This window comes from Corylus avellana, chromosome ca8 (genome assembly GCF_901000735.1).
Source record: "Corylus avellana chromosome ca8, CavTom2PMs-1.0".
Lineage (NCBI taxonomy): Eukaryota > Viridiplantae > Streptophyta > Magnoliopsida > Fagales > Betulaceae > Corylus > Corylus avellana.
In genome coordinates, this window is record NC_081548.1 from 2,831,053 (window position 1) to 2,845,336 (window position 14,284).

Genomic DNA, 14,284 nt, shown 5'->3' on the forward strand with positions numbered 1-14,284 from the left:
ATCCTATTTGGTGAGATAAGGGTGTAATGAGAGTATAATATGTAGTATTACTCTTACATTAAATTTCACTTATTTAATTGTATATATTCATATTGTCAAGAGATAGCTATGAAAAACTATGCATAATGACAGGATGCCCTCAAACTTCCTATTATTAAGATAACACCAGCTGTCTTTTTCAAAAATCCAACCAAGTCTTAGTTAGGTAGCCTTTCAATGGGATATGACAACCCTAAAATTGAATCTTTTTCTACTACTTAACCTGATGACTATTTTATAATTAGAAATCCCAACTATGATCAAGCTGGTTGGTGCATTTTTCAAAGGTATGTATACATATTCCAACTATAAATGAGCAGCGTATATACCAAATTAAACTGTTCATTAATTTCCAAATGCAAAGTGGGATGCAATAAAATCTATGTTAATTAATAAAAATACACAGAAAGTAAAGACTTTTGTTTATCAACTTCACTCGTCCACTTGTCTTGAATAAGTGAGCCCTACATTTTAAGCTGCTCAAGGTAAGTAGATTTTGCAACTCTCTTTTCACAAATGGTGCGAATTTTAATAAAATTTAATTACTCTAATTGCAGGGTATCCCCGTTCATTATACTCTTAGTTGTATACGCATAAGCACCTAATGTAGCTAAACATGAACATGACATACATGGAGCCAAAGTGTTGTGACTTGAGCATTTCTCAGAAATTAAATGTACTACAAAGTTAGGTTTACAACATTTTAGGCCTTGTTCCTTTTCTTGGTCAACTTCGATATCTTAGGTTTGGTGTCTTAAAATTCTATTCGGTATATATATATATATATATATATATATATATATGTTAGGGTTCACAGGGATTAGGACATTTCTAGGGAATCATTAAGATTTTACAACAATTTTATATGTCACATGTGATAAATGCACATGTCATTTAAGATGAAAAAAAAAAATTGAATAATTTAATTTAAATAGAATAATGCAAGAACTGCGCCTAAGACTTTTTTTTCAACTATTTAAAAATAGCTGTTGTAATGTAGCATTACTCATTTAAAAACAAAAATTAGAGACCTCTAGGAATTTTAGATATAGAATACTACAGCTCTCTTGCAAACTCACGCAGCCGTTAGTTTATTTTTTATAAAAATGGGTCACATGAACTGCTTCGTGCAGTTCACATTTTAGAGGCTAATATGATAAGTATCATGTAGACTAATATGTCAATTTATAAATATGGTAAAATTCTAGAAAAAAAAAAGAATTTTAAAATTCTTTATATGAGCCCGTCTAGGATGTTTAAAATTCTTGACACGTCAGTTTGGAAAGAATTTTGGCTCCTACTCTTCTCTATATAATTTGGATGACGTGGTAGTAAAAATCAACTATTGATTTTTTTTTTCTTTTTAGAGCATCTCCAGCAGTGTAGCTAAAAGGAAGATATTAGTTACATTTAACTATTTTTATCCTTTTTTTTGCTCCAACAGAATAGCTTCATATTAGCTCTTATACCTTAACTGCTATAGTGAATAGTTTCATATTATTATTCACTGTAGCACACTAGATTGTTGAAAATAATATTAATTTCCACATTATTTTCTCTCTCTTCTCTCTCTCAATCTCTCCCTCAACATTTCTCTCTCTTCTCTCCCTCTCTCAACGTTTCTCTCTCTTCTCTCTTCTTTGTTCATGAATTTATGATACAAATTCAAGACTTTTGAATCCCTAAAACTCCAAAAAAAAAAAAATTGAATAGCATGCATATAATTGACAAATTCAAAATAGAAAAATAAAAATAACACACAGGTATGCTGCGTGAATCAATTCTATTGCAATTTACAAGATGATGCAAAAGCGGTCTCGGATCCAAAAAAAGAAAAAAGAAAGATTAAAAACTAATATTTAAAAAAATAGATAATGAAATAAAGAATCTGTTGGAGTTGGTATTAAAAAATGAGTAGTTAAAATAGAGAATTGTGTTTTTTGACTAGGTAGAATACCTCTTACTGCTGGAGATGCTCTTATTAAGCCCTTATTGGTCCAATGGTTAATTTTTACTGCTACATTATCTTTATATGACAGTCGTATATCAATCAACTAAATAACATGATTCTTCAAATATTATCATTAAATAACATTACACTTCAAATATTATCATTGGATTTAACAACTCTCGGAACAAAAAATAGACAGAATTAATTAAGGAATAAACGGTCTCCGACTCAAAATCTATCTCATTCATGTGTATATAACCATGAAGCTCCGTTTAAAGTGGGGGCAGCTAAGCATACTTTCCTCCTCTTACGGAAGGAGGTTAAAGCTTCTTCCTTAGTCTTTTGTTTGAAGAAAAAAAGAGGAAAAAAAAAAAAAAAAAGTTATTTTGGTTTGCCAATCTCTATGTGCCAGAAGTGATTACGTAAATGGTTTTCATGGTTTCCTCCACTTTGTACGCCAACAACCTGAGTTGTCTTCCAACTTGTTTAGGTTGTGTTGTTCAATGTCAAGTGTTTTCAGTGAAGCAGCTCCGAAGGAAGTCCATCGAATGGCGCCGACCCACAAGTTCTTCCAGAATGTTTGCTTCTTTGGCAGATGATATCAGAAGCCATGAGAGCATAAGCATCAGAAAAGATGGTGACATGGCCAATAAATGCCGGCATGCTATCACAAGCAAGCATGAATATTCATCAAAACCAGAGGATGACAATTCGACGAGCTTTGTTAATCTGCTTTCTAAGCAATTGGAAGCTTTCTACTTGTTTTCTCGTCCTCACACTGTGATTGGCACGGTGAGTGATTCCATACATGCACCGTTTGATAAAAAGATTGGATTTTTGCTGAGAGAAGACAAGAAATTGAACAGGGTTATTAAATTTTGCCCACTTCTGTTTGTCAGATTGCAGGGATATTATCGGTTTCTCTTCTTCCTTTAGAAACAATTGCGGATCTTTCTCCCACATTCTTTATGGGTTTATTGAAGGTACAGGGTTTGGTTATGTAGAGAAGAACTTGCCTGTGTTGATCATGTCCAAATTAACATTTTTTTTCTTGTTTTCCTGTTGTCTCAGGCATTGGTACCCTCAATGTTCATGAACATTTACGTTGTGGGTTTGAATCAATTGTTCGATGTTGAAATAGACAAGGTACTTAATATCAGTAGATGCAGCACATACACTAGAGTAAACTGAAATAAAAAAAAAGACATTTATCCTACTGACAAATTCTAAGGTTGTGTTGTTGTCATGTTGAGACTACATTGCATGACTGCCCCCATTGAAATATACATCTCCATATATTTGGCACCCATCTTGTGCTTGCTATCAGTCTTTTCTTTACAATTTTGCAGGTTAACAAACCTAATCTCCCTATCGCTTCCGGTGACTTCTCGATGGGAACCGGAATTACGATCGTTGCAACATGTTTAGCGATGGTTAGTTGACATTGTTAAATCACCAGTTATTCCAATAACTTAAGCTTATAGAAAATTTAATTGAACAGGCAGGCATGTGAGTAGCAATCAGAGTACATGTGGCTTCCAAAAAATTTTCACATATCAATTCTGTTGGTGTTATTTTTCAGAGTTTTGCTATGGGGATCATCTTCAAATCACCACCACTTTTTGCTGCACTTCTCGTGAGTTTTCTGCTTGGGAGTGCATATTCCATTGAAGTAAGTTTCCTATATGCCCTTTCTGTTTGTTGTGTGGTATTAAGTTCAAGAAAAGACAATCAACCAAAACTAATATAATAAAAGACCTAATCTTCCAATATAACTAAAAGACAATTTAGTATAAAACAAACTCAAATACATCTAAGTGATTTAAATTGAACTGAAATTTCTTTTTTTTGGCGTGTGTGTGGGAAGAATATCAGCTGGTTCCCTAACAAACTCAGTAGCAATGTATTGTGAATAATTTGATCAAAGTTTGTCTCTATCTCTTTCTCTGTTGTAGCTTCCTTTGCTCAGATGGAAGAGGCACGCATTTCTTGCTGCAACTTGCATCCTTATTGTGAGGGCTGTTGTTGTTCAACTTGCTTTCTTTTTACACATCCAGGTATGTACAGCTTCTTCAATTTATAGGTGACTCAGTGTGCAATCAAAATGGCACTTTGACTACTATCTTTGATGAAGAGAGTTTGTTCTTGTTATTTCAAATTCGAATTTGGCATTCCCGATTGAGTTTCTTCTTCCATTCTTGATCAACATATAAAAGTGGTGCCATAACTGCAGACATACGTGCTTGGTAGACCAGTCATGATAACAAAATCATTGGTCTTTGCTGCAACTTTCATGTGCTTCTTCTCTGCTGTCATTGCATTATTCAAGGTTAGTCGGAATTAGAATTTTACCAGGCAATTCCATTTAAGCGTTCTTCATAGTGAATAGTTGATTTTGAGAGTTTGAATAAGATACTCTGCATATGTTCCTTAAGATAAGATATCAAGTCAAGGAATTTCCAAATATATATATATCCATCGGATACTAGAGGAGAAATTAGCAAACTACGAATACAAATCACCATTCAAAAGTTCCTGATTCTTACTATAATCTGGAGGTGATGAAGAGCTCCATTAAAGAGCCAGGGATTGTGCCTTCAGATGCTATGGAATATAAAAGGGAATAAACCGATTTTTATGGATCTTTCACTGCAGCCATTGTTTATCTAGTTTGCTGCAGTATCTTTCTTTTTCTTTTTTGTTCAGAAAATTTAAATCACTTGTGCCTGTCATCATGCTGCATATATTTTATGGTTATTGATATACATCTAACATCTTGTTGGCATTCTGACAGGACATACCTGATGTCGATGGTGATAGAGAGTTTGGCATTCAATCATTCAGTGTTAAGCTGGGTCAAGAAAAGGTCAGTATATGAATATTACTTAGATTATTGCATTTTCCTTACTCTCTGTTTGGTTTCCTAGAAGAGGATGGAGAAGACAAGAAAATTTGGGATGTTCACAAACCTGAAACCCAACTAATTGTAGTGTTTCCAAAAAATTCCTTTCTTTCCCTGATACCTGATCTCAAGTGAAACCATGTGGAGCACATGTTAAAAAAAAAATTTTAAAACCTTGAAATATTGCCTTACATGTACTGTGATGTTCTTGATAGGTATTTTGGCTTTGTGTTAACATGCTATCAATGGCATACGGGGCTGCTGTGGTGACAGGGGCTTCTTCATCATTCCTTCCAAGCAAGCTTGTTACTGTATGTACTGTACCTTGACAACTTTTTTTTAATGACGTGGCACCCCTTAAAGGTAGGCCGCTTCGTGACCTATCCTTGTCGGGTAAACTCCAAATGGTTGAATGAGGAATCAAACAACTGTTCACGTAGTATTAACTAAACGAGTCAACCATTTGAGCTGGACCCTCTCGGGCATTGACAACTATTTTTGCATGTTGTGTGTCCATTTATTGATTTTTTTTATTTTTTTTTATTGCAGACATTAGGGCATTTGGCCCTTGCTTCCTTCCTGTGGGTTCGAGCTCAAACAGTTGATCTTACCAGTAAAGAATCAGTAACTTCTTTTTACATGTTCATATGGAAGGTGAGTGATTCAATGCAACAATGGTGATCTCTTGGAATTTGGAATATACATGGTGATGAAATTGTTCTTCTTGTTATAATAACGAATCATCAAATAGAACAGACCCATCATTTAAATGGTAGTAATTGACGAACACATAGTAAATTTTTTTCAGGCGCCCTTTGAAAGTCATTGCAATGATATTATCTAAATCAGATGCCTTTACTGTCTTTGAGAAGATCTCTTACATAACGTGACATTGACTCATCCCAGAAAATACAATCTTCACAAATAACTATAATTTGATTAGGTTAGAACAATTTCTCTTGTGTCGGAATGTCAATCAGAAGTACCTTAAAAAAAAAAAAAAAGTAAGCTAAAGAGCTTGTTAATGTGAGCCGGTAGAGATGACTCTGATGCTTAAATCAACAAAGTGTTTAGAGAATAATTTAGCAATAAATATGACAGTTTTGGGAAGAGACCAAAAGTTTTTTTTGACTAGGTTGTGTATTATCTTTCATAGTAACTTGCTCTAAACTGTTTACCACCAATTTTTGCATAATTATTCTTTTTAGGGTGATTCATCTCACGTTTGTTTGCACTACTGTACGCCTTATACTTACGATTTGATGCACATGATTTAGTTATAAGTAAGGCCAATGTGGCACGAAAATGGTCAAGTGGTATGGGAGAGGATTTCGTGTTTCGATTGTTTGTTGAACCTTAGTCAGTGAGTCAACGTTTGGCCAAGATTGGCTTAGTATTTCGGTAATGAGGGCTTGCTAGCCCATAAACCCAAGTACCCAACAGATTATTTTAATTAAAATTGCAGCCAAATGAATTGATCTAGTCTCTAGGGGATATCCAACTTGATACAACAGAAGCCTAGTCAATTGCTTGACTTTTTTCTCTCACTCAAGATCATAGTTTAGAGAATAATTTAGCAATAAATAGGACAAAGTTTTGGGAAGAGACTAAAAGTTTTTTTTACTTGGTTGTGTTATCTTTTATAGAGACCTACTCTCAATTGCTTACCGCCAGTTTTTGCACAATCATTCTTTTTAGGGTGATTCATCTCACGTTTATTCGCATTACCGCACACTTTATACTTAAGGTTTGAGGTACATGGTTTGGTTATAAGTATGGCCCATGTGGCACGAAAATGGCCAAGTGGTATGGGAGAGGATTCCGTGCTTCAATTGTTTGGTGAACCCTAGTCAGTGAGTCAACGTTTGGCTTAGATTGGCTTAGTATTTCGGTTATGTGGGCTTGCTAGCCCATAAACCCAACATACTATTTTAATTAAAATTTCAGCCAAATATATTGATCTAGTTTCTAGGGATACCCAGACTTTTTTTTCTCTCACCCAAGATCATAGTTCATTTGCAAGGTTGGTTTTAAAAGAAACAGAATTTTATCAACTCAACACTGATTTATGATGTTGCTTCTGCAGTTGTTCTATGCCGAGTACTTCCTCATTCCTTTTGTAAGGTGACAAGAATTGTAGGGTACGAGAATTAATACAACAAATGATGCTGCTTTGTCTCTGCCTAATGGCTCTTCCCTGCAAGAAAATATCATTTCTCAGAAGATAGATTACCATGTTCTCATTTATGCTGTGATGACGATGATGATGATGATAACTTTTGTTCTGTAATATTATGAGTTGTGGGGGTAAATCGTTGATTAGTGCTGTAATATTATGAGTTCTAAATACCCATTAAAGACAACAGATTTCAATGTTATGTGTTAAAATATTGATTATATAATTAAATAAATTATTTTTTATCCGCTTAAACTTTTGAATAATTTATGATTTAACATGGCATTAAAATTCAGGTTCTGTGTTCGAACTTTGCCTATACAAACTTTTAGACTGACTAGTAATTAAAACATTATCTTTTTAAGAAGCTTTCTTGAACATGCTCATGAAAAATGAAGCATTGAAGTTCTTATTGAATCATGGAAAAGTTTCTTCACTAATTCTGTTCTTGCTGAAATCAAAGCTTCGTGAGCATATGTTAAAACAAGGTATGGTCTTGCAGGGTTTATGAATTTCTACTGCTGCGTATTCCTATTATAGCAATTTTACCTTCTTTTCTTTATACCGTTATCGACAATCATAAGTCATGATACTATTTTTGAAGGGGGAATTCCAACTTACACCCTCTTCAATTATCCCATTCATTAGAATTTTGTGTTAAATCCTAACAATGAATGCAAAAATGATAAAAATATCCATTGTTTTCAATTAAGTTGCATGTATCGCGAGTTATGCATTTTCCGTCGGATCTAATCTAAACCGTAATTAAAGGAAGCCGACTATAACTTTTTAAAGTTTGCGAATAGAGTGCAAGTCAGAGAAAGTAGGTGTAATTTCAAAAAATAAAATAAAAAAACACTCATCCACAAGGACCACAATACATGGTGGGGAAGGATAAGATTTATAGACAAGGCATACATCTTTTGTTATCAAATTTAAATTGAAAAAGAAAAAGAAAACAGCAAAATGCATAAAAATAAAATGTTAGAAACCATATTTTAATCTTATTTTGCTAATGTGACATTGTCGATCAACCCTTAGATAAGCCATAGTTCAAAAAAAACAAAATCAAAGGAATGATTAATAGTGACACATCAACCAAGCAAGGTAAAAGTATAACAAAGGTGTAGTATATAACATTACTCAATGCAGAAATGAGCAACCAAAACAAATGGCAATTAATCATTCTTAATTCAAAATGTATATGCAGTTGATGGGAGGTGAGGTGAAAATGGGATCTTAACACCAATCCAATATGGTTTGAGATGGGAGAAATACAACACATACTCCTAAGTGCTCTTCTTGACATGACAATGAAAATCATCATTGGATGCTATATGTACTTTTATTTATTATTTCATTCAACAGTGATTTTTCCAGCCACTCCTTGAGAGTGTAACACTCCTCTTGAGATAGCATAAGTTTCACCCCCAATAGAATTTCATCTTATTTCTCCAAATATAAAATCCAAATTTTGCAATTAGAGCAAAATCGAGGAAACTCCCAACTTAATTTGTAACCGCAAACAGAAAAAACTAGAAATCAAGCCCCTGGAGCTGCGAGTAATGCATGAAACCACACTTCAATTCAACTACTATCTCGCTTTGCTGAAGTGATAATGTCAAAAAAAAAAAAAGGAGGGGGGGGGGGGGCTAATAGTTATTGCCACATAGTTTCTTGCAGTACTATGCTATTGTAACAACATATTTGGATACATCTTTTTTTAAAGAAAAACAATTAATTAATTATCATATACATTATGTATATAACTTATCAAAAAAAAAAAAATATACATTATGTATATAATCTGAACTGGATCAAAAGCAACCACAACTAACCCATTGTCCCAAATCACAAAAACATACAAATTAAAATCTCATTAGCAGCTCTCCAAAGTTGCTTGAGACAAAGAATCTGAAAGAAATACAAAAATCATGGTCTGAATCAATAACTTTGCATGGCTAAACCACTACTCTCAATCCAATAAAGCTAAAAATGTCTACAAGGTGCGTGTGTAACTTACCAATAAAAAAAAATGTGGTGTGGGAGACGAACAAAAGCTACAGAACCACCAAAGTCAACTTATAATGAAGCATTCAGCACAGAGAAACATAATTATCTCCCACACAATGATATATAAAGATGACCCCTGTTCCAAAATTTGATGTATATCTATGGACCTCTAAAAGTAAACAGGTGCTACGTTATAGCAATTGCAAATATCGAGCTGGGTATCGATATCTATCTAGAATCACAAAAGAGAGGAAAATTGTACCAAATGAAGAAACCAAGATTAATCTATCAATTCAAATTCCTCAAAACAGTAAATAATCATTGAAACATGTCAGGGAAATCACTGTTGCGAGTTCCTTGCAATAGGGTTCTTAAAAGAACTAAAATACATCAAGCTCCGAAACATATAAAGTCCTAACACTGATAAGGTAATGAAGCAAAGGTATAGGGCAGCCAAACACCTCAGAATCCGAGCTTGGTGCGACGCCAGTGCCTGCGCTTCGCATTGTACCTGAAGGAAAACAAACCGAAAGGAACCGTTGGCATTTGAAAGAGACTCAGAGAAAGCTTTAAATTATTCAAAATATTATAGCAAAAAATTATAAAAATAAATAAATAAATAAAGTTGGGAAGTGAAGAGGGTAATCGACCTGATGGTGTTATCGGTTCTCATCCGAATCCAGTGGGGGATCGGCCTGTTCTGACGCATCTTCTTCGCCAGCTTTTTCTTTATTATGAAGGTCTTGTGGGAAGGCTGCGCATATATACATATTCATCGAAACCCATGTCAAGAACTCACTCATTTTTCAACAAAATTCATTAGCAAATGAGAGAGAGAGAGAGAGAGAGAGAGAGAGAGAGAGAGAGAGTACCATCTTCGCTGTTGGAGGTCGCCGCTGCAAATGCTCAAGGAGAGAGGAAGCGAGCGAAAACCCTGGTATAAGAGAAACCCTAGGGTAGGGGAGAGATGGGCCTTTTATATCTGGCCCAAGACAATTCTCTAGGTCGGTTGGCTAATATTACACTTGGACCTAACCTAATGTTGTCACTTTTTTTTCCACAAAACAATTTTGTATCTTTAGTGTAACCAAAAAAAAAAAAAAAAAAAAATACGGATAATGGGAAATGTTTTACACTTCAAATAAAAATCAAATCAGCACAAAGGAGAATATGACTTCCACTTTATGAGGATGAAGAGTATCTTTGAGATTGGAAATTGGGATTGATTGTAATTTTTTATTCAGATTGTAGTTGGTCAAATTGTGTTTGTGAGAACAATTAATTGAAGTAAATCTCGGTCCTTATCTATTACCCTAATGTTTCACTACGAAGCAAACACAACCTTAATTATTGAAAACTTATTGACTTGTTCCTATAATCATGCAGGCAATTGTGAGAGTTTTGATGAGACTGCTTAAATTGTTAACAATTCGAGCATCCTAAGTGCAGAGAAAGAACTCCTTAACAAGGTCATCATATGAATACTCTTATGCCCCTTTGAACCCCCCTCGGCCTCCCCTTAGCACCACCAAATCCTCCTTCCCTGTGCATGGTGACACATTCCTCTCCATCGCTCTCCCTCTCTGCCGAATTTGTAGATCGTTGGCTTTGTTAATTATTTCTATTTGCTTTTTGTCTCCCTTGTTACATGTGCCCCTTTTTTTTGTTGTGGAAGTATAATAAATTGAAGTCCTTTGAGCTTCAATGGACGGATACACTTTTTGATTTTTGTAGGACTTTGGTTCAAAGCTCTTCTTTGGTAGATCCATATATTGTTTTTATAGTGCTGATTATCTTATCAAAATATCCAAGTCGCCTTAACAAGGCAATTGCAATAGCAATCTGCCCCACCTCGGTGGTTTGCATTTACAATCGTCTCTCAAGCGATACTTTTTTCAGATTTTTTCTGTTTTTTTTTTTTTTTTTTTGATATGTCCATACAAGAGGAGGTAAAAAGATGATTTAAACTAGTAATCTCCGTTTTACGGTGATTCTCAGCCACTTAAACTACCTCTTGAAGATTTTTGCTTGGATTTATATTTAAAAAACTTTGGACATAGTCATTTTGTCACACATTTCAAGTTATGTCTGCTATTTTTTATACTAAAACTATATTTTTTGTTTGAATTTTATTGTTAGGGACTGTCCCCCCTGTTATTTGTTTTCTTGTAACCCTTTCTCAATATTAATTTTTTTTTTAAAAAAAAAGGAGGGTGGTCATCGGATCAGAAATGGACTGTATTAGGAATTCGGCCCAAGGCTGAAACCAAGTAATTGGTTAAGGCATAGACTAGATTAGGCCCAATAGAAATATCGCCCACCGACCTAGAGGATTGTCTGGACCAGAGTCATATCTGATATAAACGGCCCAACTCTCTCCCACCTAGGGATTCTCTTCTACCAGGGTTTTTCGCTCACTTCCTCCCTCCCGAAGCATTTGCAGGGGCGACCGCCAACAGCGAAGATGGTACTCTCTCTCTCTCTCTCTCTCTCTCTCTCTCTCTCTCTCTCTCTCATTTGTTAGTGAATTTTGTTGAAAAATGAGTGAATTCTTGATATGGGTTTTGATGAATATGTTTGTATACATGAGCAGCCTTCCCACAAGACCTTTATAATTAAGAAAAAGCTGGCGAAGAAGATGCGTCAGAACAGGCCGATCCCCCACTGGATTCGGATGAGAACCGACAACACGATCAGGTCTATTAGTCTATTACCCACTTAACCTCCCAACTCTTTTTTTTTTTTTTTTTTTTAAATCTTTTGTATAATTTAAAACCGAGTTTCTTTCAAATGCCAACGATTCCCATCGTTCTGTCTTCTTTCAGGTACAATGCGAAGCGCAGGCACTGGCGCCGCACCAAGCTCGGATTCTGAGATGTTTGGTTGCTCTCTATACCTTTGCTTCATTACCTTATTTTGAATCAGTGTTAGGACTTTCTATATGTTTCGGAGCTTTGTTATATTGTAATTCTTTTAAGAACCCTGTTGTAAGGAACTCCCAGGAGTACTTTCCCTGACATGTTTCAATGTTTATTTACTGTTTTGAGGAATTTGAATTGATGGGTTAATCGTGGTTTCTTCATATCGCACAGTTTATTCTATAAATTGATGTTTCCAGTTTATTCTATAAATTAATGGGTTATACTTCTTTCCTCTAGTATATTCCTGTTCTGAATACATAATAATAAGTTTGACATTGCTTGTTTTGTAGCTTTTTGGCTTAGCAGCTTTTTAACATTTTTAGCTTTCTTGGATGAGAGTAGTGGTTTAGCACTGCAAGTTAATGTAAAAGTCTGTATTTCTTTGAGCTTCAGTGTCTCAAGCAACTTGTAAGAGCTGCTTTTGAGATTTCATTTTGTATGTTTATGAGACATTATGGTTTCCTTTTGATTCGAGAGAAATGCTACACTTTCCAAAAATCCTCCAAAATTTGCTCCTTAAATGATTGTGTCACAATCTCTTGAGATGCTAACACATTTCTCAAAATAATAGATTACATAGGATTATGACACATCATTCTGGGAGCAAATTTTGGAATTTTTTTTTGGGGAAGTATAGTATTTCTATCTTCTTTATATATTGTCTCATCATCATGCTGTGATAAACAATGATTTGATTTGGCACTTTATCACACATCAAAATCGATACTTCTATAGTTTGACAAACAACTTTAGGGTTTTTATTTTGTGTGGCCTTTTTTTTATTTTTGTTGGAAGGGGGTGGGGTGGGGGTTACATTTACCACAAAGTTCCCAAGAAAAAGGTTCATTATGCTCAAATTACTATTAGTTTTTGTATATTGAGAAAAAATGCTGAAATTCAACTGAGGGACTAATCTCAATCCATATTGGATTGGGGTTGAAATCCCAATTGCAACCTTAGTCACCACCAACTGCATATAGATTTAGAATACATTCCTTATGATATATTGGATATCCTTGATTTTTATCCCATTTGTTTTGTTTTGCTCCTTTCTGCATTTCTTCATTTCTTTTGATCTAAATTTGATAACAGAACAGAATGTATGCCTTGTCTCTTGATCTGACCCACCCCGGCTAGTGATTGCAACAGTTTCTTTTGAAGCGATTCGAACTCTGATTGACTTATTTATGTTGACATAAGATGTTTCTCCTGAGCAATAGTATGACGTTTTGTTATCATTTCAACCATCTATTGACGGTAAAACTAAAAATGTTGTTCGTGGTCAGTGACACTTTATGCAGTTGGAGGTGTTTTTCAACTTAAAAATGTATAGTAAAGATCTAAGGTGATGAGATATTGCTAATTTGTAAGATCATTCACTGAAAGTCTTCTGGATTTTTTGCTCATATAAATTTCTATGTTCTACTTGCGATCTGTATTTTTGTCACCCCATTTGGTAAATATCATCATAGTTTCTATCTTCATGAAAGCCTCAAATAATTGTGGAATTCCATGTTTACTTAAAAGAAAATCCTTTTTTATGGTCTCTATATCTGTTGGTCACTTTTATACGTTCCTCTTGTTGATAGCACACCCACCTGAAGCCCTCATTTTCGTGCTTTTGATTACTGCCCTAAACCATTTGCTGTTTAAGATTAAAGTAATGTTACTGTCATACCCATTTCACTCCGGTTGTCGTGTTGTGTTTTAAGTGATTCTTTTGTTTTGTTTTGTTTTGTTTTGTTTTGTTTTTTCAAGTCGTTGAGATGGGACAGCACTTAAAACACGTCAACCGGTGTGAACCTAATTCAAATTGAAACTTGTTTATGTCTTCTGTCTTCATATTCCATTGGTGCTTGTAGTTGTTTGCAACCCCAATTAAATTGAATTTAGCTAATGCCTTGTAGTATTATGGTCTGATTAACCGAGAAGATTGGTTTGAAAAACCAATCTTGTTGAGTAGACCGCATTTTTCATGCTGAGACAACAATCTTCCTTAAAATCATTTATTGATGAATATGGCTTCATTTGCTCGGATAAATTTTAGGACACAACTAGTTTGAAATTTGTGGGAATTGGACTTCATATCATACTGACAGGAATTAAAGGCTAGAGATTAGATTTTTGGGTCAACCTTAGAAGAAGAAAAAATAAAATAAATAAGATTGGAGGTTTGTTAGACTTGTGTACCAAAAGAGGTATTGATCAGCATTTTTAAATTAAATGATTTATATTTTATTACCTCGGCATTTATTATGATCAAGTGAGATTCAATGAATTAA

At 34.5% G+C, this 14,284-nt stretch overlaps 1 protein-coding gene across 1 annotated transcript; it reads left to right on the top strand.

The window, feature by feature from the left end:
• Positions 1-2,350: 2,350 nt before the first annotated feature.
• LOC132190365 (homogentisate phytyltransferase 1, chloroplastic-like) lies at positions 2,351-7,312 on the top strand. Its single transcript, XM_059605335.1, has 11 exons — positions 2,351-2,782; positions 2,890-2,973; positions 3,062-3,136; positions 3,340-3,423; positions 3,573-3,662; positions 3,946-4,047; positions 4,224-4,319; positions 4,785-4,856; positions 5,108-5,203; positions 5,442-5,546; positions 6,979-7,312. Exons 1-11 carry the CDS (start codon positions 2,417-2,419, stop codon positions 7,018-7,020), a joined length of 1,212 nt encoding a protein of 403 aa, XP_059461318.1. The 5' UTR covers positions 2,351-2,416; the 3' UTR covers positions 7,021-7,312.
• Positions 7,313-14,284: the final 6,972 nt, after the last annotated feature.

Coding starts and splice junctions, on each gene's coding strand:
- LOC132190365 (XM_059605335.1), top strand. CDS start 2,417: ATGGTTTTCATGGTTTCCTCCACTTTGTACGCCAACAACCTGAGTTGT. Junction 2,783..2,889: donor CTCACACTGTGATTGGCACG/GTGAGTGATTCC, acceptor TCTGTTTGTCAG/ATTGCAGGGATATTATCGGT. Junction 4,857..5,107: donor TTAAGCTGGGTCAAGAAAAG/GTCAGTATATGA, acceptor TGTTCTTGATAG/GTATTTTGGCTTTGTGTTAA.